At 51.8% G+C, this 21894-nt stretch overlaps 1 protein-coding gene across 1 annotated transcript in view; it reads right to left on the bottom strand.

Moving 5' to 3' along the window:
* FLT4 (fms related receptor tyrosine kinase 4) overlaps positions 1-21894 on the bottom strand; it is a 74488-nt gene that overhangs the window by 3923 nt on the left and 48671 nt on the right. The window contains exons 11-29 of the mRNA XM_006275369.4: positions 20445-20589; positions 17171-17279; positions 15263-15622; positions 14753-14899; positions 14047-14178; positions 13503-13609; positions 12979-13114; positions 12011-12115; positions 9326-9439; positions 8987-9075; positions 8515-8662; positions 6964-7058; positions 6135-6257; positions 5659-5770; positions 5253-5352; positions 4746-4851; positions 3440-3579; positions 2157-2277; positions 1454-1539 (exon numbers count right to left, since the gene is read on the bottom strand). Coding sequence (XP_006275431.3) covers positions 1454-1539; positions 2157-2277; positions 3440-3579; positions 4746-4851; positions 5253-5352; positions 5659-5770; positions 6135-6257; positions 6964-7058; positions 8515-8662; positions 8987-9075; positions 9326-9439; positions 12011-12115; positions 12979-13114; positions 13503-13609; positions 14047-14178; positions 14753-14899; positions 15263-15622; positions 17171-17279; positions 20445-20589 — 2475 coding nt within the window. The remainder of the gene's footprint in view (positions 1-1453; positions 1540-2156; positions 2278-3439; positions 3580-4745; positions 4852-5252; positions 5353-5658; positions 5771-6134; positions 6258-6963; positions 7059-8514; positions 8663-8986; positions 9076-9325; positions 9440-12010; positions 12116-12978; positions 13115-13502; positions 13610-14046; positions 14179-14752; positions 14900-15262; positions 15623-17170; positions 17280-20444; positions 20590-21894) is intronic.

Below are 21894 nucleotides of genomic sequence, written 5' to 3' on the forward strand. Positions count from 1 at the left end.
TGTGCTGACAGTCTGTCCAAGCAAGCTGAACCTGGGTCTGCTAACAGCCTGAGCATGACACAGTATAGCCCAGAGTGGTAACAGCCCGGTCACCTAGGGCACAAACACACTGTGCACCCAGATTTAAATCCTGAACCCAGCACCAGGCCTGACACTTGGGGGTGTGCGTGTGTGCGAACGGTTCTCCCAGGGCCACTTGCTGGCAGCTATTTCAGCTCAGTGGTTGTACTGGTCTCTATAGAGCCCTGCACAGTGGCTGGTGCAGCTGCATTTGTGCTCTAAGAGAGCACCTGGGAAGACAATCAGGTAGAGACAAGTAACAAAGAAGACAGCCCTTGTCCCATCGTGGTCACAGCTGAGGTGTCAGACGGGATGCAATTGGTGGCTGAGACAGACAGAGAGGTGGGAAGAGGGGGAAGACAAAGGCACAACACAAAGTTTCCCAGGAAAACAGAAACCTCAGATCCCCCCTGTCTAAGGCCACTGGGCAGCTAATGACAGAGGAAGGCTTCAAGGATATATTCAGGAAGAGGAGTGCCTCTGGGAAGTCTGGCAGGAGATCTTCCCCGGTACAGTTGTGGCCTGGAAGGAAATGTGCTGATGCTTGAGGGATGAGTGAACAGGCAATGATCAAAGCTGGTGTGTCCCTGAGAGCAGGCTGACGTGTTAGCATGTCTGGAGGACAGGCTGGGGCTAAATGCCCAAGGGTCTAAAAGGCAAGGCAAGGATGCTGAGTCCAAGGTGATGGAGGAGGGTATACAGCTGCAGACTCAGGGGCTGGGTTTCACCAGAGCAAACTTATGTGTAGCTCATGCAAGGCCTCTCTGCCCTCCTCCTGCCCCAATGGCAGCATGTCCCAGCGGGACCATTCCTGACACACCCTGCACACATGCTCTGAACCCAGAAGTGCATTGTGCTGTTGTTCTGGGTTGACCCTCTGCAGCTGCTCTCCTGACCTCACTCTTTGGATCCTGGAGAGTCTTTATTGGAACATTTCCCAGTTTAGAGAGTGTGGGTGGGAGCAGATGGGCAGGGCAAGCTGGAGGCCGTGCCAGTCAGGTTGCATACCTGCATGGGGCAGACCTGTCCTCCACCCTCTAACACAAGGCACTGGCCTTTGGAGAGAGGAGGGATATTCTGGGAAGGTGAGAAGTGGATGTGGTCTCAGTCTCAACTTCTGGATATTGGAAACTAGCCATAATATAGAATGGGAAGGGATACAGAAAGGGCCTGGCCCTGGAATAGCAGGAGGTGGTATAGGATTTTACCACTTTCTAACGCTTATTCCTTTTGCTCCTGCAAAAGCAGTGTGCCCACTCAGGCCTCTCCTGGCAAAGGGCTCCAGGAATGCAGCTGCTAGGAGCAAGGCTATGGGGAGGCAACCAAGAGAAGCACTGCTCCCTGCCTAAAGCAGGCAGCAGAACTCAGCCAAGGGGGTCCGAGTAGGAGATACCTGCATCCACCTTCTTTTCTGTGTCGGTTTTCTATCCTCTCAAATTCCTCAGAGGCCAGAACCATCCCACTGTCCGTTTGATTGTCCTGGGTGGAAGCAAGGGAGCATTATCAGTACCAGCCCTACCAAGTGGTCCTTCCACTCCTGCTGGCATCGTGGGGTGGAAAGCATCATTCATGAAAGCACACACCAGAGCTATCTGCTAGACAGGTGGCAGCACTGAGGGAGGTGGCAGACGTTTTTGTCAGGGGATGCTGTGGTTTCAGTGGGCCTCAGCTTTCAGAAGCAGCCTCTGGAAGTCACATTTTCAAATGCAGGGTTTGTGTGTGTACTTTAGGTGACTGGTTTTGAACATCCGCTTCCTTTCCCTGAAGGTACAACCTGTCCCAGCAAACAGTGTGGTACCCAGCATTTTTCTGACAAGGCCCCTCAGTAGCTGGGGAATTAATTTTTGAAACTGTGGGAAAATGGAGGTTAATGTAATTTCTAAGCTATCTATTCAACACTCAGACAGGCCAGCGATGGCTCTACAGAAATGCTGTACATGACGCTGACAAACAAGCAGGGGGCTGGACCGGGTAGTACAGAGATGAACAGATAGACCGCATATGGGTAACGACTCTCCCTCTGTCTATCTCACAGTGAATGGGCCGGAAAATAATGCGCTTCCCTCACTTGCCCTTGTCCCCCAGGCTGCACTCACCGGATGTGCTTTATACATGGTGTGCATCATGGGGAACTCCTCAAATGTCTTTATTCTGGACGGACACCTTATCTGATTCCCCCCGGTCAGGCAGCCGGGGAATGACACGCAGTTGTAGTATCTGTCAACAGAAACAGGCAGCACATGAGAAAACGAATAAGCCACTCTCTAGATACATGCTCTGTGAAAGGTCACCGGTCTTAGGCTCCCCTCAAAGAGCTTATCTTGGTGAGCAGGCAACTCTCACAGGCATTCGGGGGGCTCTGGCAGTTTCTAGACACCTCAGGACCCCAGTGCTGTGTGCTAACCTTCTTCTTTTAACACAGTGGCATGGAGGCCTGGGGTGTACTTGGTAGCCGTGTTGGTCTGAGACAAGAAGACATACAAAAACCTAGAACTCTTGGGTCCAAAATGATACCTTTTATTAGACCAAAACTTGGAAATCGGCTGGACACTTTTCTTGCGATTTCCCAGTTGGTCTAATAACGGGTATCATTTTGGAACCAAGAGTTATAGTTTTTTTGTATGGAGGCCTGGGGCACTGCTCCTCTGGTGACAGAGAAGCACCCATCAGGGAGGGAGGCAACCAGGCAGGCACTCCAGTCACCAAAAGCTTTCCGTCATCCTACACACCTTGGCTATTCAGCTCCTTAGCCATCTCCTAGAGCTTAGCCACCAAAGATACTGTGGGTCTGTGGTGAGAGAGACACTGGATAAGAGAGGAAATTTTCCTTACATCAATAGTGTCCAAACCCTGCCCTCTGATCATGGAACAGCCTCCCAAGGGTTGAGGCACAGGACCCATCTCTTGAGTCACTTAGAAGTAGACAAAAGAAGGCACCTGATGGATTGGCAGAGACAAGCTAGACAGGTAGTTCCCTGGCATAGGAATCCAGGGTCTGGAGTGCATTGCTGGTGGTGGGAGGTCGATGCAGATCTGCTCAGGCATGAGGCCTCTTGCTGGTCACCAGGAACATAATGAGGAAGCTCTGCCTCCCAGCACCGGACTCAGATCTGCTTAAAGGGCGTCCCCAAAGCTTAGCTCTATGGAGATTTTCCAAAGGGCACCATTATGGGATCAGCTCCTGGCAGGGTTCTTTCTCCAGGAAAAGCACACACCAACTGCTGAAACTTCCCTAGCCTGACGAAGGGTTTTTGAACCCAAAAGCTTGCTAAATAATTTTTTTCCAACTATTTGGGTTGGTCTAATAAAAGACATCAGATTCACACAAGGAACCTTGTTCTTCCACCAAGACACTTCCCAGGAGGCACCAGGGACTCACCTTGCTGCTAAACTGTGGCAGCGTATCCTCATGTCAAACTCCTCTTCGTCAGAGTTCTGCTGGGCAGAGGAAGGCACCTGGGAGAAGCCGTCGTCCTCCGAGCTCTGCGAGTCATTCAGCGGGATGTAATCCTTCCCTTCCTGGTGGGAGAGAACACAGGTGAGGAGGTGCATGGAAAACACCAGGAGTGGGCAGGCCAAAACCATCTCCCTTGAGCCCAGTGAGGGAGGAGGCTGGGTGTGTTACAAGGGCTGTGAGTATGTGCTGATGTGCGTGCATTGGAGGAACAGCAAGGAGAAAGAAAGTAGCTAGTCCCCTATCTTGGAAAGGATGCAGCTCCTCAGCTTTTCTCTTGGGGGGATGTTGGTAGAAAGCAGGTGCAGCACTCATTCTGCTGACATTTACCCCAGGGTTCGCTGTTAGCCCCTTTGCAGCCTGTAGGCCACAATGGACACTATGTATGGTGCACAGAAACCAACCCCCTGCCCATACTGCGGATGTCTTGTGCATCGGATGTGCCGCTGTACCGTGCTGATTTCTGGCCAGCACCTGCAGCGTGTTATGCCTGCTGTGCCCCTTTGTGATACACCAATGGGACGTCAGCATTTGGAAGGCCTGCAGCTGTACCTGGGATGCATTCGCCCTGGGGCACAACACCAAAAGGGTTAATTTTGAAGCATGAACAAGGAAACTACAAACCAGAGCTGCACGTTCACTGCATGCCAAATCAGATCTGATCAACTACTGCATGGCAGTAATTAGGAGCATGTGTAGATACATCTGTATGTCACCATTAATGGTTAATAGGATAATTGGTTGGTCTGCGTGTCCATGACATTCAAATTTGGAGATACAGTTTCAAAAAGCCTTGCTAATGCCTGGTATTCATTATTGGTGCCTGGTAGAGGCAGGGACTTGCCAGGAGGTAAAGGCAGCTTAAAAACTCCGTAACGTGGAGGCAACTAAGAAAGAACAAGAAGTTGGCTATACTCCCAGCAAGCAGCTAGCAATGCTGTGCTGGGGACTACAGTGAAACATGCATGTCACAGAGCGATACAGATAACAACTGCGTGAGTCTGAACCTCAGCACGTGTCCCTCCGTGTATTTCCCACGTTGCTATGCAGATTTACCATCTGTTCATCTGTCCACACATGCACATGCATGCACACACAAACACACACATGCATGGTGTCAGAGGAGGTTGTAGGTGAGAGGTGGATAACTAGTAGTGCAAGGAAGAAAGGGCTGCTTGAAGGAACTGGGCCCAGCACTGTGCTGGGCTGTGATGGTTTGTGAGAGCCTCACCTGCTGGACGTTCTCCTGTAGAAGATCCCCCAAGATCTCCACCAGGTCTGAGAACGTGGGTCTCTCCTTGGGGTCCCCATTCCAGCAGCTCAACATGATGCGGTAACTGCCAAGAGGAAACAACGCTCACTTTTCATAAAACTCACCCTTCTCAGGCAGCCTGCAGTCCTCAGCTGAATGCAAGGGCTGCTTAGACAGGTGGTGACAGCCCAGTGATGGAGCGAATGATATCTCTCGGGTGAATACCTAGCCTTCTACAACACCATCCCGATTTGGCTACCATGGATGGAAGGAAGCCTGAAGTCAAGCTGTCCTAAGCATCTCTGACTCAGGCATCCTTTTAGGTTTATTTGTCTTCAACTTCTTCCCTGGAGATGATGCTTTCTGGGGCACAGGCTAAAAAGTTGCAAATACATTGTTTGAAAGAGAAAGGGCATCTATCCAGCATGGGTGACCTTCCCTCAGCCTTCTTGGCTCTGTGGTTTGAGTCAGAAGCGTCCCACTCACATTTCTGCCGTGGCGTATTCAGGAGCTCTCATCCTGGTACCATCCTTGAGTCTCTGGCAGAACTCCTCATTGATCTGGACTCCAGGGTAAGGGGAGGCACCTAGAGAGGAAAAGTCAAAGATGATAAGGAATAGGGGAAATGAAATCTGCAGGAGAACACCTACACCTTGTCCTCACCCAGCCCCACCTCCCAAAACCCCAGAAGAGGCAGGTATGATGCTGCTTCCCTCTCCATCCACTTCCTTTACACTCTGTCTCACACTGGAAGGTGCAATCTTTCTTTTCCCACCTCTCCTTCAGATGTACTGCTGAAAAGGCCACCCGTCCTGTATGGCCTGCCTGCCGAGCCTGCTCTGTGGAAGATCTCCCTCGGAAGTGCGTGGTACCCCCCCATCTCAGCACTGACCTAGAGAAAAGATCTCCCACAGCAGGACTCCAAAGGACCAGACGTCACTCTGGGTGGTGTAGACCTTGTCAAAGATGCTTTCTGGAGCCATCCACTTCAAGGGAAGGCGAGCCTGTGGGACAGAGACATGCCATAGGAATACGGTCATCCTTGCAACCTGGAACAGAGCTATGGGTACCAGTGTGAGAAATGAGACCCAGAACAGCTCCCCCACCCCAGACTTTCATGGGCAGAAGGGATAAGGATGGATGTCAGCTAAGGGAGAAGGAACATCCATGCATCAGAACGTTACATCCCTGTTCTGTGGCGATAGCTGTAAATATATCAATCGCTAAGTATCATGTTCCCACTGAGGGACAGATCACTTAAGTTTTCTCTTGCCCAGTCATCTCTTTCTGTTCCTCCTTTGTATTTACCACTCACAGGATAGCCCCAGGCCCAATCCAGATGTGCATAAGCTGAGACCCCCTACTCACGCTGCCCTTCCTGACATAGTCAGGGTCCTTGTAGATGTCCCGGGCTAGACCAAAGTCGCAGATCTTCACCACGTTGTTCTCTGACAGCAAGATGTTGCGTGCTGCTAGATCTCTGTGGATGCACTAGAGGAGAATAGGAAGAAAGGGGCAAGATCAGAATGAGTGGCGTTTGTGCAGGATCAGCCAAGGGAGGTGGAGAAACTGCTGCATCTCCCCCTCACTTCGCTTGTAGCCATGAAAGCAGGGAACCAGCCCCTAGAAACTCTTTCACTTCTGGACACCTGCGGTCAACTCCAGGGGGCTCACAAGGAAGAAGCAGACCTCCCAAGAGCAAATGCATATGCATCATGCTCAGGGCACTTGAGGCAGAATCAGAACAAATATGAAACACAAAGCAGAATCAAATGATTCCTGCTTCCCCCTTTCTGGAAACCAGAGCATTCTGGTTTGGGGGTTTTGGCAGGAGGGGAAAGATAAAAATTCAAAATAAGATTGGTTGTATGATTAAGGGACAGGGCAGGGCTCAGGAACTCAGCTGTCTTCCCATCTTGGCCACAGATTTCCCACGAGGTCAGGGCAAGTCCTTTCATTTCTCTCAGTGCAAGCTTCCCATCTATAAAATGGCAATGGTAATAGTTCCTTCCAGTGCAATGGTTTCATAAGGATATATCAATACAGACGGAGAAATGCCATTGCCATTTTAGAGATGGAGAGCAGACACAGAGATGTGTACACCCCCCCCCCTTCATTTCTATTATATGGATATTGTGAAAGACCTATCAAGACAGAGAGATATAAAACAGAATCAGGATACATAAAGCAAGCTCACCTTTCTAGATGCCAGGAACTCCATGCCCCGTGCCACCTGGAAGCTGTAGCAGATCAGGTCTTCCATAGTTAAAGGACTTTGCCACAAATCATCCACTGTCCCAGAAGTGAAAGAAAAAAAATCATTATCTTCCCTGGCTGATAGACTTCACCTTCCACCCCAGCTTGCCTCCAGAACTGCTGGATGAGCTCAGTACCTTGGCAAACTACCAGGATGTTTAATGGAGCATATTTCTTAAGAGGACCAGCTATAGTCTAGAACAGTGAGTCTCAACTGGGGTGCCTCAAGATCCTTTCAGGAGTGATGTAGGGTGCCATGCAGTGGTAGCATGGTTAGGTGTGCAAACATAATTCACAAGATAAGCTCAGAGACTTCAAATAGGAATCCAGAGTGTTAAAAACATTCTGCCCTGTTGTGATTTTTCTGACTTCTTTGCAACAGAAGAATTGCTCTACTATTTTTCTGTAGCCAAAAAATGAGTGAAAACTAAGAGCTGGTATTTTTTGAGACTCCTAAAGGGTGCCCGAGTTTACCTAAGAGAGCTTTGAGTCTAAAAATGATGAGAATCACGCATCTAGGGTTTTCCCTGCAACCACTTCAGACGATGAAGTGTTCACTAAGGAAGGCTGGTCAAGTCAAGGAAGAAGCCTCCTGCAGCTGATGCTTTTCAATCAGGATTGACAGAGCCTATGCCAATCCACAGAGCTTGGGGGAGAGGGTGCTTTCAGAGGAACCACTGATTACTACAGTTGCTTGTTAGTATTGAGTAGGATCTGAGGTCCTGGAAGATTAGGGCCCCATTGCATCAGACACTATTCATGCATAAAAAGCTGCTGCTGGCTCAAAGAATGCACGATCTGGGTTTATTAAGAGAGAGAAAAGATGGGTACAACAAACTAACAAGAACACATGACCACAAACAGTTAGAGGGAGGAAGGAGTGGGCACCATCTCTCTTTCTGGGACTTCTCTGTATCTTTGCTCACATGAGGAGGAGGAAGATGCATGGGCCAGCATCACATGGGGAGAGGAGCTTACTGTGTAACCACAAGGAAGTCACTGGTCCCCCATGTGACTTGGTCACCCCACTTAGGAACCTGAACAAAGCATCTGGTCAGGAGATCTGGGCTCCGTTCCCAGCTCTGCTCTCTGCCCCCAAGAGGGACATTCTCATCTTCCTCTTTCTCAGTTTCCCCATTCGCACACTGGGGATGATGCTGTGAAGCTTTTGAGAGCCCCAGGTGGGAAGCTCTTTGTCAGTAAGAGCTTAAGGATTATTCTGCATCTTAAACAAGTTGCTAAGCTTGTTCAGAGACAGCACTAACCACAGCATACTGGGCTTGGTAACCTCAGAGCACACGCTATCACAAGAGGCCACAGGATTCCAGTTAAGGCAAGGAAAGCAGTCAGACCAACATCACTGGAGTCCCCTGTCCCTGTTAGTCAGGGCTCCTTGCTGCACCTTGACAGATACCCTAATGATTCAGTGGTAATTAAACATGGTGCTAATTTAATGGGCAGCAAATGGTGGAGGCCAGGGCTGATTACTCACCTTCCTGTATTGGCTGCGCTGTCTGGCTCTTGTTCATCAGAAGCCTGCTGAAGATTGCACTGTCGCTGGTACCCGAGCGACTCCTCCTGTCTGCTCTCACAGCTTCGACGATGGACCGGACCTGGATGCGCTGTCTGGGTGATTTCTCCTTTAAAGCAAACAGCTCAGCGTAAGATGCACAGCAGAGATTTCGTCACCACATTTGTACCCTATGCTTCCCAGCTCTGGTCTGCCAAAGGGACCCCACCCTGGCCTGGAAGCACCAATCCCCCCTTGGGCAGCAAGTGATGCACACTCTGCATTCACCCATCCGGCAGCACCATCACATGGAACTGGCACATGCCTAGCCGTGAGGCTTCATTGCATCTGACTGTCAGACCCAGGCTTGCTCCAAGCCATCTGCACGCTTCTTCCTTCCCTAACCATGGGGAAAGGTCTGCCAACACCCTGCAAGGTAAGACAGGCCACGCACCCTGTAAGGACTGAATCCTTCTCGTTTGGTCCGCAGGTAGTTGGAGAGGTTTCCATATTTGCAAAACTCCACAATCACCATGAGGGGGCCTCGAGAGAAGAAACAAAGGTGTCAGCAGTTTCCTGGACGGGGAGCTAAATCTGCCCTGACTTCCTGCATGTGTAATTCCATTCTGCTCAGCAGACACGCCATCACGTGCGCTCCTAGACGTGTACCAATGCATCCCAACACTCACGCTCCTCTGCTGTCGCACTCACAGGGGAAATGATGCACTGTATGAGGCGGAAGAACTCTGGACTCACTTCCCAGCCAGCTGTCCCAGTGCCGGTGGATATTTACCATTGGGTTTAGTGCAGGCGCCCAGCAGGTTAACAACATTGAGGTGGTTTCCAATGTGAATGAGGATCTTCAGCTCGGACATCAGTGCCTTGTGCTCACTTGCAGTAGCTCCCTCTGGAAAAATACACACCAGATTATGGATCCCCTTGGATTAAAGTGTCTTCCTCCACCCTTGTTTTCCCCAAGGCCCTATCCCCAGTAACCTCAAAACAACGTCGGCCCAAATCATAATTGTGTCAAACATGGTTCCTGTTAGCAGGTAGTAGCAGGTGTCAAACATGGTTCCTGTTAGCTAGTGTAGACGAAGTCTTACTACCTTGGCTTATAAAAATACAACAGGTAGACTCCTCCACCCCGCCCAGCTGTATCGCTAGTCTAAGTTATGGTAGGTCAGCCTACTGCTGTTGAAAACTGCAGCCAAAGGTAACGCAACCTGCACCAACAAACTGTTGCTAGTGGTAGCTGGAAGTGTTTAAATCCACTTGGTAGAGGGACAAATTACCAAGTCAGGTCTGCATACACGTGTCCACGCATTTCTAACCTGGCCTATTGACTTCTTGGACTGAGATAATGAGCCATAAACCTTTTGAAGGAAAACCAGAAACAAAATAAATTTGGGTTTTTCAGAGCCTGGCTGTAGACAGCTACCCTGGGGTTAGAGTCTCTGACTTGGTTCAGACTCAGAAGTTTATTCTTAAATTCATTTCCTGTATTAACCACATTGTTTGAGTAACTCTCTGTCCCTAGATTTTTCCTCTAGAGAATGCAGGCGGCGGCAGCGATTGCTCTTCAATAGTTATTTATGCACCAGGTGTTGTGTTGTTGCTCCATGACTCAGCTACACTCATGCACTGAGATGCATCTCTTTTTTGGTGAGCATTTTCTGCTTCTTCCTCCTGTTTTAAGCAGATCTAAGGCTTGCTATTCAGAGCAGTTTGGCCACAGAAATTCTCCCTGCTTGGAGTGGGGCAGGGAAGGGCCTTTCCAAAGAGAGTCCAACATGCCGGAAGAGAGCTAATGTTAGTGCCTGGTGAGGAATTGCAATCAATGTTTGCACAGTCTTGCTTTCAAACAGGCCTCTGCAATTACTCCCACAGACTTTGTGTGTGCAGCCTCATATGCAAATGGGCACTGAGATCAATGTTTTCCACATGCTAATGCCTATCTGTGTGTGCAGGGCCCGTTGCCTTAGGGGTTGCACATATATGTGGTGCCCAGTGTGCTCAAATAATGTGGGGTGTTTTTAAGCATCCAGGACAGGAGGGTGATGCTGCAGAGGCCTGCTGGAAAATGTAGTCACAGGTTGGAGACCTCAAATCAGCAGCATGCCAAGACAGGGCCTGTGTCTGACAGGTGCAGGGCAGGTCAAGCTCTCCTGATTTCAAGAGAATTGCAACCTACTTCTCACACCTCTGCATTCGGTCTTTAAACACAAAATGCCATCCCCTTTGAAAGCAAGGATTAGAATAGCTAGGGCGGCTGTGGAATCTCCATTACCGGCAGGTTTAAGGGCAGGTTGGACAACCATTTGTCAGGGATGGCTTAGACACAGCCCATCCTGCTGAGCAAGGGCTGGATTAGATGGCCTCTTGAGTTCCCTCTCAGCCTTATTTTCTATGATTCTAAGAAAAGCAGCTTCCTTGTCAGTCACAGGCCAAACGTGGAGCTCAGGACGGTCTCTCTCTCTCTCCTCTGAGAGTCAGTAAGGCCATCCAAGTCCCTAAAGCAGAGCAGGGAAGGAGCATTTCCTTGCAGTCCTCAGGAACTTAAAGTGGAAGCTGGATATCCCAGGGTCCTGGGCGCATGGCTACACTGCTGGAACACAGAGCACTGTACACCAAGGTGCTCAGTGCCTGCTCTGCACATGCTACCTCCTGAAATGGGAGCAATGTGGCCAGCTTGGTAAATGCCTGCCACAGCAGAGCTGAATGGCAGCACTGCATGCAGGTGACAACATTACTGGCCTTTTGGGGGGCAGCAGGTGTGGAGGGCTCCCGCGTGCTGCCGGGCCATCCTGGACAAGACCTAATGGTACAAGGAGGCGTCTAATTGGGTTTGCAAAAGCACCTGAGCTGCCTAATTCCAGCAGCATAACTCAGGGTAGTAAGCAGGGCACCAGTGCCAGGTGCCCGTTTAAGGGAGCCCAAACTGCCCCCACCACTGCTCCTGCCCCTGCAGCAACGGGCAGCATTTGGGGAACTTGTACTGTGGCAGCAGCAAGACCTGTGCAAGGAGGTGAATGGTCAGCACCCCTAAACTCTTGGCTATGCCTCAGCTGGACCCCCACCAGGGCAGGACCAGCAGGACTGTAGTGGGAGTCAGACACAGTCCCTCAAGGTAGCTTTCTGCATAACTTGTAAAGCTGGCCCTCCCTCCTCTGCAGCATTACCAGTGCACCTGCATGGGGACAGGATGCCTTCTAGCAGAGGCCAATGGGAGCAAGGGGCTCAAAGCCCAGAGACCTAGAAGTTGAAGGAAGCATGTTCCCTTTACGGCCCCATGCACCTCCCATCCTCTGCCGAGGGCTGCATAGACCTGGGGGCTCTCACCATGTGAGCACAGGGGGATGCTGGAGAGGTGACAAGGGATTCATCTAAATCACTGAGAGTGGTTTCTGTAAGACAGGTATTAGCCAAGCAGCCAGCTCCTCCCCTGCTGTCTGCCCCAGCCTCCTTGGCTCCATACCTTTCAGCATTTTGACTGCCACAGTCTCACAGCTGTTACTCTTATGAATCCCAAACGCGGAGGCTTCCACCACCTTCCCGAAGGCACCATGGCCAAGGACTTTACCTGCCAGGAAGAGAAGGACAGAGGGAAGGTAGCAGCGCCTCTCCTGGTGATGGGAGAACAGGTGGCTCGCCTGGGGCTGTGCCAGGAGAGTGGGACAAAAACAAAACAGGAAACTGGGAGGAAGAGAAAAGGGATGAAAAAGGAAGAGGAAAGAGTAGAGCATTTGCACTGCCCAGGTCGCTGCCTCTCTGGAGGCCGTTATGAAAGGATGAATGGGGGAGCGGAGACAGACCCAGCGCTGACAAAGCACAGGAAGGAAGTTGCTTGCTGAGGTGAGGCACCATTTGTTGCCCCCGAGCGGAGTTTGTGGGAAAGGTGAGTGTGACACCTTGGAGCAGAACGGCAAGGGCGGATGGTGCTATTCCAGCCCCCGGCATTCCCACATGCAGCCCTCTCAACCCTCCGGAGGCTGCGCAAGGAGTGGAAGTGGGGACAGGGGGTGCGTGTGTTGGGGTGATGGGGCGGGGGGCATTCCTCAGCTGGAACGCCTCTGCCCTCCTCCAGCATGCTCCCTCGGCAAAGGAGCCTTGGGCTACCTGGAAGGCCCCGGGCTTCTGGCACCTTTGCTTCCCAGGAAGCAAGGAGAGCAGGGCCCTAGAGTGGGCTGATCTTGGGGACTCAGCCATGGCTACAGGGTGAGCCCTAAAACCCAGGTATACAGGAGCCCCGGAGAAACAAGGCAGTGAAATCCAGGAGCCTACAGCATGCCCAAGGGTGGTGGCCAAGTGTACCCAGAGCCATCTCTGAGCCCTGCACTGGGGACAGAAGCTGGGGACCCGATGCTGGCAGGAGGCAGGGCACACAGAAGGAGAGCTCAGCCCCCAGGCACAGCCCAGAGCTTGCAGTGCCTGGCTGCCCCTCACCTAAGCGGAGTCGCTCCCGGGGGAACTCCCACTTGCTGGAGTCGTAAGGCAGGTATTCGCACTGCTCCTCCAGGGGCACTGAGCCGGGGTCCATGATGATGGACAGGTAGCCAGTCTTGATGTCAGCATGGGCGGGCTGCAGGAGCCAACAGACAGGGAGTCAGTCTCATTTCCAGTGGGAAGGCACCCCCCCAGCTGTACGGTGCCCTAACACCTGACCCTCAGGTCTGCTCGAAGGGGATCTCCTACTTCCCCTCAGATCCTTTGCTCTGTGCCCTTAGTCCAATGCCAAGGCTACCCCACCTCCTTCTCCCCAGCCTTGTGGCCACCGTACCTGGAAACAAACCAGCCCAGGGAACCATACAGTGCACGTCCCATCAGTGACGTGAGAATTAGGTTTCTGAAGGTGCTGCTGGAAAGGTCCCTTCAGCTGCTATGCCCTCCCTCCAGGACATGCAAGAGGCTTTTGAGCTCCTCTCTCCCACTCCTACCTGCCCTCCTCCACCTCTCCCCCCACAACGCACCCTTCTGATATTACAGAAGATGAGAATGAGGAGGATCCAGAAGAAGACGGCAATGACCCCCGTGCCAATGAGGATGACAATCTCTACGTTGGTCTTGTCATCGGAGCCTGTGGGAGGGGGGGGACAACGGTGGGATCAGGAAGATGCTCATTCACCACTCTCTGCCCCAGCCTGGCCCACCCTTGCCATGTGCCCCAGGACACAGGAGGCGGCAGGGGTTGGAGGAGATGAGACAGTGCATTCCCCTCACACTGAGCTAAGCACAGGTGCTGCTGTGAGAGCCCTCGGCATGGTCCAACACCTTGTGAGTGAGCCACGTCTGCATGTCTGTGGAGAACACGGCTCAGCGACTCAGTGGCATGCTCGTTCCCTCTCCTCATGATGTCTTCTCTTCAGCAAGACCAAGGTGCCTTTGCTCCCAACTGCCCACTGCACCAGCTCCCTTGAAGCCTGTGGAAGCAGTGGGGGCCCTTGTCTGCACCCCCACCCTAAGCCTCAAGAGATTGTTCCCCATGAATCTAATGGCTGGGGTAGCTGACGGTACCTTCCACAGAGACGCTGGCCGAGGAGTTCACACAGCCCTTGGCGTTGCAGACACTGCACAGGTAGAGGCCAGCGTCCTCTTCTCGCACCCTCTGAATGCTCAGCCTCTGGTTGGAATCTGCCAGGTCAATGCCTGAAAGGTGCAGAGGACTGCGGGTATCAGTGTTGGCTGGGGCGGGCCCAGGAAGGAAGAGAGCCTCATGCTAGATAGATTCAGACTCAACATAAGGCATATGCTTTATATAGGAAAAGTCATTTGCAAGTGGGGCCTCTTGCCCAGGGCTGCAGTGGAGTCCCCATCTCTGAATGTTTCCAACTCAAAGCTGGGTGCCTTGAAAGAGCTGTGCTCTAGTTTGACTAGAAGTTGACGGAGTGCAGACAATATCTAATGCTACTAGTCCCTGGTGTGGTTTGACACCCCGCATAAGAAGACCCTGTCTGCACAGGCCTCCGAGCTTAGCTTCCCAGCTATGCACAGGCACAGTACAAATGCACCTATGCTCAAGTGGTCCTGGTGTCATGTGCTCGGCCAGTGAGGACACAGTCAAATCATGGTGGAACCTAACATCCAACCCTGTTCCAGACCTGCTGTGCAGCACAGGGGCCTAGCGTCTAGGCCACATCCACATATGAGAGCAGATATGCCTGGCAGTCCTGTAGAGGCAGACCACCCTGCTTTCTGCTCCACCCCTGCAAACCAGATGTACCTGAGACCTCTTCCACCAGCTTCTCATCCTTGTACCAGCTGATGGCAGGAATGTGATTGCCATCCACCTTGCATCGCATCTCTATCGAGTCACTGACGTTCACCCAGATGTCTGTCAGGTTCTGCTTCAGTCTGGGGATCTCCAGGGCTAAAGGAGCAGCATGCAAATAAAGAGGAGGCTGAAGAAGGGCAGGAGCTTTATTGCTCTGAAAACACCTGGACCCCTATGGGAGTGGGAAAGGAGTCTACGAAGGGGGTAGCGGGGGCTAGATAGAGCAATGGCAGAGGCCCCAGCTTCTGCTGGCGGAGACACCAGTGCTGCAAGCTTGCCATTGCTGCTAATGACCCATTTGCTCCAGCCCTTCCTGGTCCTCTCCATGTCCCTTGTCCATGTCTCTGCACATTTATGCAAAGCCTGTCCCTCACCTTGTCCCCCTTTTACCGCCCCAGCACATGGGGCCCATTTAGGCTTTGTGCATGCCTCCTGTCCTCCCCAACCCTGGCTCCTCACCCTGAACCGAGATGTATTTCTTGTGGCAGTGCTTCTCTCGGGTCTTTCGGTTCTGGACCTCGCAAACATAGTCGCCCTCCTCGCCCAGCGAGATGTTGGGAATGGAGAGCAGCAGGGTGGCATCATTGGAGTCGGGTTTGAAATGCAGCTCCCCTTGCATCTTGGTGGCATAGTGGTGGACGTTCTTGCAGTCGAGCACCAGCGGGTTGCCTTCCTCATCGTGTAGCTTGGAGAGGTTCAGCCGGTACCACTGCAGGTTCTCATAGGTGTAGTTGTCGGCGTTGCAGCTCAGCTGGAGGTCTTGCCCCTCAATGGGGTCCTCCGATGGCTGAGTCTCTATCTTAAATCCATCTGGAATGGCTGCCAGGAAAACAAGGCATGTGTGGCTGAGATTTATGGCTCATCTGTATTGAATGGCCTTACAGGGTAGAACTGTAACTGTGCTGAACTCCCCGAATCCACCCTGTACAAAGAAAGCTTTCCAGAGCACAGCTGCAGCTTCCACGTTCTGGCAAGAAATAACTACAGCTAGGAGGGGTCGCAGGTGATGCACTGAAGTCCTGAGCTCAAGTTAAGACCAGGTCACAAGTCCAGCGAGGTTGGGAGGTCTGAACCTTGCGGTCAGTCTAAGGCTCCTGCTACACATTACATATATCACACAATGAATTGCACAATAAATTTAGACCACCCACATGAGCAAAGTAATTATCGTGCGATAAAAATGATTATCCAGCTATGAAAAGGGCCAACCCACTATAAAGTGACTTCTTGAAAGAGTGTAACAACTTTACCACTGGTTTCTATCCAGCTTTCATCTGAATGTGTGGCAGGGCCCTAAGTGTTAAAACAGGGTCCTAAGCTGCTTCCACTAAAAAAGTGCTTGCACCCACCCTTTGCACATTGAAGAGGTGTGTATGCAGACAAGGTAAGTGCCTACCTGCCCACACAAACAACAACTCTTGTTGCTATTCATGGGGCTGTGATGGGCTCTTTACACATAGGGATGAAGACCAGTCTCCCCCCCTCCCCGAACCATTTGTACTCTCAAGAGCACTCTGAATCCGCAACACCAGAACATCCTGCAAAAATCCCAGACTCTGCAGGACTTGGGCCTGTCTAGCAAGGGGGATTGCTGGTCAGGCCTATATAAGGGCCTCTTATACTGCATTTCCCTGTCCTTTTTGTGCCTTAAGCCAGTTCTGGCAGTCTCCAAACTTTAACCACAGCTCTCTGGGATTCACTTCTTCCCTGCACTCCCACCAAGCGCCTTGGGAATGGAGCACAACCCCTTTGGGCCAGTGCAGTTGGGGCATACAGCACTAGGGGGAGATCTTTCACCAGACACACCTGAGAGCCGCACGCTCCAATTTTGCCGCTGTGACAGAACAAGGCTGCAAACTCTTCCTTCGGAGGCAGGCAGGAAAGTTGCAAGAGGAACAGAGAGGACTCTCAGTCACACTACCATTGTGAGTCCCTGAAGCTTCCAGCATGGGCACCATTTTTCAAGTACCAGCTGAGTAAAAGCCTGCAGCAGCGACCCTGGCTGGCAGATAGTGACTTCTTACTTTGAGGCTGAGTTTGCTGCCAGGACCTTGAGATGGACCTGCTGCAGGCTGCTCCATGGGGTCATGCCTTGAACTGATTTGGCAGCTGATGCCAACGCATAATGTTAAGGGGAATTTCTCATGGTAAGTGCATGACCCAAGTGCTCTGGGATCAACTGGAGTGGCCTGATGGCTTTCCAGGTGGAGCTTAAGGTGTACATTTTGACCTACAAAGCCACATATGTCCTGGGACTGGACTATTTGAGGGCCTTCAAACAGACGGACAGACAGACAGACAGACAGACAGATAGACAGACGGCCATAGAAGGGATGGAAATTGCCCTGGCATATTTGTGGTACTCACTGGTTACATAGAAGTAGATCAACCGCTCATCTCGGCCCACTTTGTTGGAAGCAACACACTTGTACATGACGGAAACGTTGGCTTCCTGGATCACCAGTTTGCTGACGGTCTGATAAAGGAAGCAAATGTCAGAATGAATGATACGGGGAGACAGGCTCTTCTTGGGCCAACACAGGGCAAGCAGTAAAACACACAGCAAATTCCTCTTCCTCACCCCCCAAAAAACCATAAAGTGCTGTTCCACTCTGAAAAAAAGAGAGATGGTATAAAAACTGACCCCTTGGTCTTCAGCAGGCTTCTGTGCATTTAGAAATCAAATCTTCCCCGTCTAGCATCTGGCAATACCTTTTTTGGCTTTCTATGCCCATTGACAATGCAGAGCCAATATGGGGTGCATACACATGTATTAAGTAGACTTAAAATAAGGTGACTTACCTAAGCCAACTTAATTAACACACGTTGGACTGTATACATGTACAGCTGCTTGACATGGTGACAGCCATCTTGTGAGCTAAGTCGACTTACCTAATGAGACTCAAGATAAGACACCTAGGAGATGTATTATCTTACACCGCATTTAAGTCGATTCTGCTCCATATACATGTGTACAGTCTGACAGTTAAGTCAACTTAAAAAAGTTAAGTTGGCTTAACTGCCAGAAAATTAGTACAGGTGTATGCACCCACAGCTATTAGATAAAGAGCAGGATCCCATTCTTAATCATGCCTCAAAAATAGGATTGCGTGCTAAATTCCAGCAAGCGCATGAGGGCAAGTCTCTGGAGGGCTCTGGAGAGTGTGGGGCTCTGCCAGTGGTCCTCAATGCCCTCTACCTATTTAGTACAGGTGAGGAGGAGTGAGAAGGAAAGAGCTTGGATAGATTTACAGGTTCCAAATGCAGGCTTGTGGGACTTGGGTTGCCATCTGGGTACAAAAAGCCCATCTGCTTATTTGTAACTGGGGCACAGGTAGATGTGGCGCCCCACCAGGTTGCTTTTACATTTTATAGTTACCTCTCACATCAGAAGGGCACCTTGGCCCTCATTCAGGAAAGCAGACCTGTTCAGCAAAGCAGTTAAGCACATGCTTACTGGCTATCTGAATTCAGTAGGCAGTAAGCAGATGCTTAAAGTATTTTTAGCATATGGAGAAGTTCAGGGGCCTGAAAACACTGTGGATCTCACCGCTTTAGGCCATTTTTTCTGCATTCTGTAAATCCCAAGCTTTCATTTAGAAATTTCAAAAAAAGCCGCTCCCTTTTCCCATTGCCAAGATACAGCCAACACAAAGTAAACAGCTCTGCGGCTGTTCTGTTCCTCAACATTAGAGGAAACTGTCTCCAGCAAAAACAATAGCATCGACAGCAAAGATTGGAATTTGCTCTTCCTCCACCCTCTTCACCTCGCGGAGGTATGGACTTCAAAGCGATGTGTTATTTGAGCACTTTCCCTTTGAAATGCTCTGTGGTATGAACCCCTGGTTCCTTCTTTTGAGTTAAAGCAACAAGACAGTGCAGAAAGCTATGACAATACAATATCTAAAAAGCACCAGAAAATGCAAAACCAATTCAAGTTCCTATAACAAGGATAGTTTGCTCCTGCTATGCAGCCGGGATGCTTTATGTTCTAAGCATGAACAAGGACCCCAAGCGCTCCAGTAGTGCGGTGAGGCCCAGAGAAGGAGTCGGAGGAGAAACACAATCTGAGGGCACAACTTCCTTTCCTAAGTAGCGGAGTGCTCTTCTCACAGAGCTTTGGAGGCTCCCATTGGTTTCGCCACCTGAGGTCCTTTGGGATATTTCATTAAAATAACCCCTGATGAGCAGGTGCATGGGAGGGGCAGAGGGGAAGAATATATGGGAAAGAGGAGGAAAGGGGCAGGAGAAGGAGGAGAAGAGCCAAGGGAGCTAGCTGCTAAGAGAAAAGATGAAAGCCACACTAAGAGGCACCAGGTGCCGCCACTGTCACCAGCTCCCGCTACACCGCTTTGTCACGTCGTCCTTCATCCATGAACAACTAACCCCGAAGGGAAGGGTCTGGAGCAGAGTCACAGGCAGCATCCTCCCGCCTGTCACCCTTTCTGGCACAGCGATGAATTCCTGGCCAGGGCGTTGGAACAGGACGGGACTTTGGAGGTGTGTATGAAAACAGGAAGTGACTTTAGGAAACGGGGAGCGTTTGTTTGTTCTTGAGCCTGTATCCCTCTGCGCGCGTTTGGTGCCTGACACTCCAGCCTGGAGCAGGAAGTTAGTCATGGCGGGGCGCACATACTTCTGACACTTATGTCTACCAGAGGGATGGAAAGACACAGCTATTCAGCGCTGGCCGGGCCTGGCCGTGTCACACGTCAGAAAGAGGGAGTGGAGTCCCTTCCAGGGAGGAAGCATGCTGCGGGAGCCAACGGCTCAGGCTCCACGGGGCATGCACGCACTCCCACGCTTTCATTCACACCAGCGCTGTTCCATACCACCTCCGTTTACTGGCTTTTCTCCCACGCCAAACTGAGTCTCAAGTGAGTGGTTCTTATCCCAGGATGTTCAGAGATTCAGAGTCCTATCCTGTCCTTCAGGGGTAGGTCGGTGTCTGATTCACAGCATTGGGCTGGCTTTCCCCAGCTGATGGTCTCTACTTCATTTACTGGGACTCTGCACCTGAGCAGTGATGCCTGTGTCCAAGAGCAAAAGCATGGGGGTTTATGGGACAGAGGAGAGCGTTTTGCCTCTGGGGAAGAGATAAGGTGGAACCTAATCGTGGTGGGGAACAACCTTCCCTTGAGGTTGGTTTGGTAGAGACAGGCTTGAGATGTTTATCAGGTTGCAGGGAACTAGTTTGCCGGCATCTCTCTGTGTTTTGGGCCCCCTCTCTCCCTGGTTTGGACTTTTGCTTCACAGCTTGATTGTTGGCTGGCAGCAAACCCACGAGGCAACAGGAGACGGTAGTGGAAACCCCCAAGATCTGCCCCTGGGTGCCCAGACATGCCAGCTGCCTTCCCCAGGTGCTCTGGCTGGTCCAGCAGGCTAGATGATGGGGAGCTAATCTGAACTGAACTGCCAGCTGCACCGTACCTAGACTCCTGGCAGCCCCAGGCAAAATTTTAGTATCGCCCCCGACTTCGCCTTCACCAGGGATAATAATAATAATAATAATAATAATAATAATAATGACCATTTTGGGGCCCCCTTTCTGTCTGGGCACCCAGTTCATCCATGCCCATGTCCGGCCCTGACTACCAGAGAGCTCTGCATCACAAGCAGGGACCTAGAGAAACAGCCTCACCTTGTTTCTTCCTTCCACAAACTCTGTCCAGGTCTCGATGTTCTCAATGGGGTTCACGGCGTCCTGCAGCGACACGTCCTTCCAGTCCTTGCACTCGGGCATCCGGTCCCGCTGATGCCGCTTCGCTGCCCGTCGCCGACTGCGGCTAATTCGGCAGGGAGGGGAGAAAGGGAAGGGAGAGAGGGTGTTAGCTGAGAAGGAGACAAACAGAGGGCTTGAGACCCGGAGGCTCCTTGTGCTGGGACAAAACACACTTTTTGGGCTGGGGAATGGTCTCGGTTACAATACTTCATGTCCCCATGTGGGCAGGTCTCACCAAACCCCTTGAGCTAGGCAAGAGGATTACTTCTGTTCGGGGGGAGACACTGCGGCAGGGAGAGGGAAGCGACCAGCCCAGCATGGCCACTATTTTAGCTACAAGTTTGTCCTGCCCTCCGAAAGCAGGAGGAGGCTGGAAAGGAAAGCCAGTTACTAATGCCGAGGCTGGTTTCTGGCTGAGCTCTGAATCCACATTACGATTCCCTGGAGCTGGATGCAGAGCGCAGAGGGCTGAAATGCCACCATGGCTCGCTGCCGGGGAGCGATTGCAGATGTTTCTGCTCCCCCACCTGGTGGCTCAGGTCCACCAAAACCCCGCTCTGGGGCCGAAGGAAATGTCTCCAGCATAGATGCTGAAGGCAGTGAAGAGAGAAGGGAGTGACTGAATCTGCTTGGCCCGGGCGCTTTCCAACGTGGGGGAAGGAGCCCGAGGCTGTTCAGCCTTTGATCTTCCAGGAGTGCAGAACCCAGATCTCATGGGCAACCTGGCAGCCAAAGGTGCCCTCTGCCAGGTGCATTTAAGAAAGGCAGGTGGGCGATGTGGAAAGGAGAGGAGGGTCGGCTAGAGACCCCCGGAGCAGGGCACGAGGGTGTCCTTGGGGGAGCAGTGGGGGTCTGGGGGCCGGTGGAGTGAGCAGAGAGCATCCCCAGTCTGTGAAGGGGCTGGTGGCTTTGCAGCTTGAGCAAACCAGGGGCAAGGGGCACAGGGCAGAGCGACTCTGCTCCGTGGGTGCATGGGGGTAAGGGCGAGGGGGAATCTGCCGGCAGCGCAGGGCAGAGGGCTCGGTGTTTTGCGGGGATCTGTGTAAACAACAGGAAGTCAGGAAGAAGCCTCCTGCATCCTCTGGAGCTGCACTAAGCAGAAATGCCGCGGCCTTGGGAGACAGTGCTCATAACTCACCGGCCCCTCTGCTTCCTGACAGGGCCACAAAGCGCTCGTGTGCTAGTGGAAATGCCCTGGCTTCCTTGCCCCTGGCGGCAGTGCCTTTGAGGCCTGGGTGGTTGTGCAAGCGTGCCATTTCCTCCAGGCCTGTAACTCTCCCTCTCCTCCAGCTCCTGCTGCCTCCGCTTCGCCCTCTGGATGCATCCGCACAAAGCCTTTCCCTTGAACCACAGTGGGGACCAGAGAGAC

This window comes from Alligator mississippiensis, chromosome 9, assembly GCF_030867095.1.
Source record: "Alligator mississippiensis isolate rAllMis1 chromosome 9, rAllMis1, whole genome shotgun sequence".
Lineage (NCBI taxonomy): Eukaryota > Metazoa > Chordata > Crocodylia > Alligatoridae > Alligator > Alligator mississippiensis.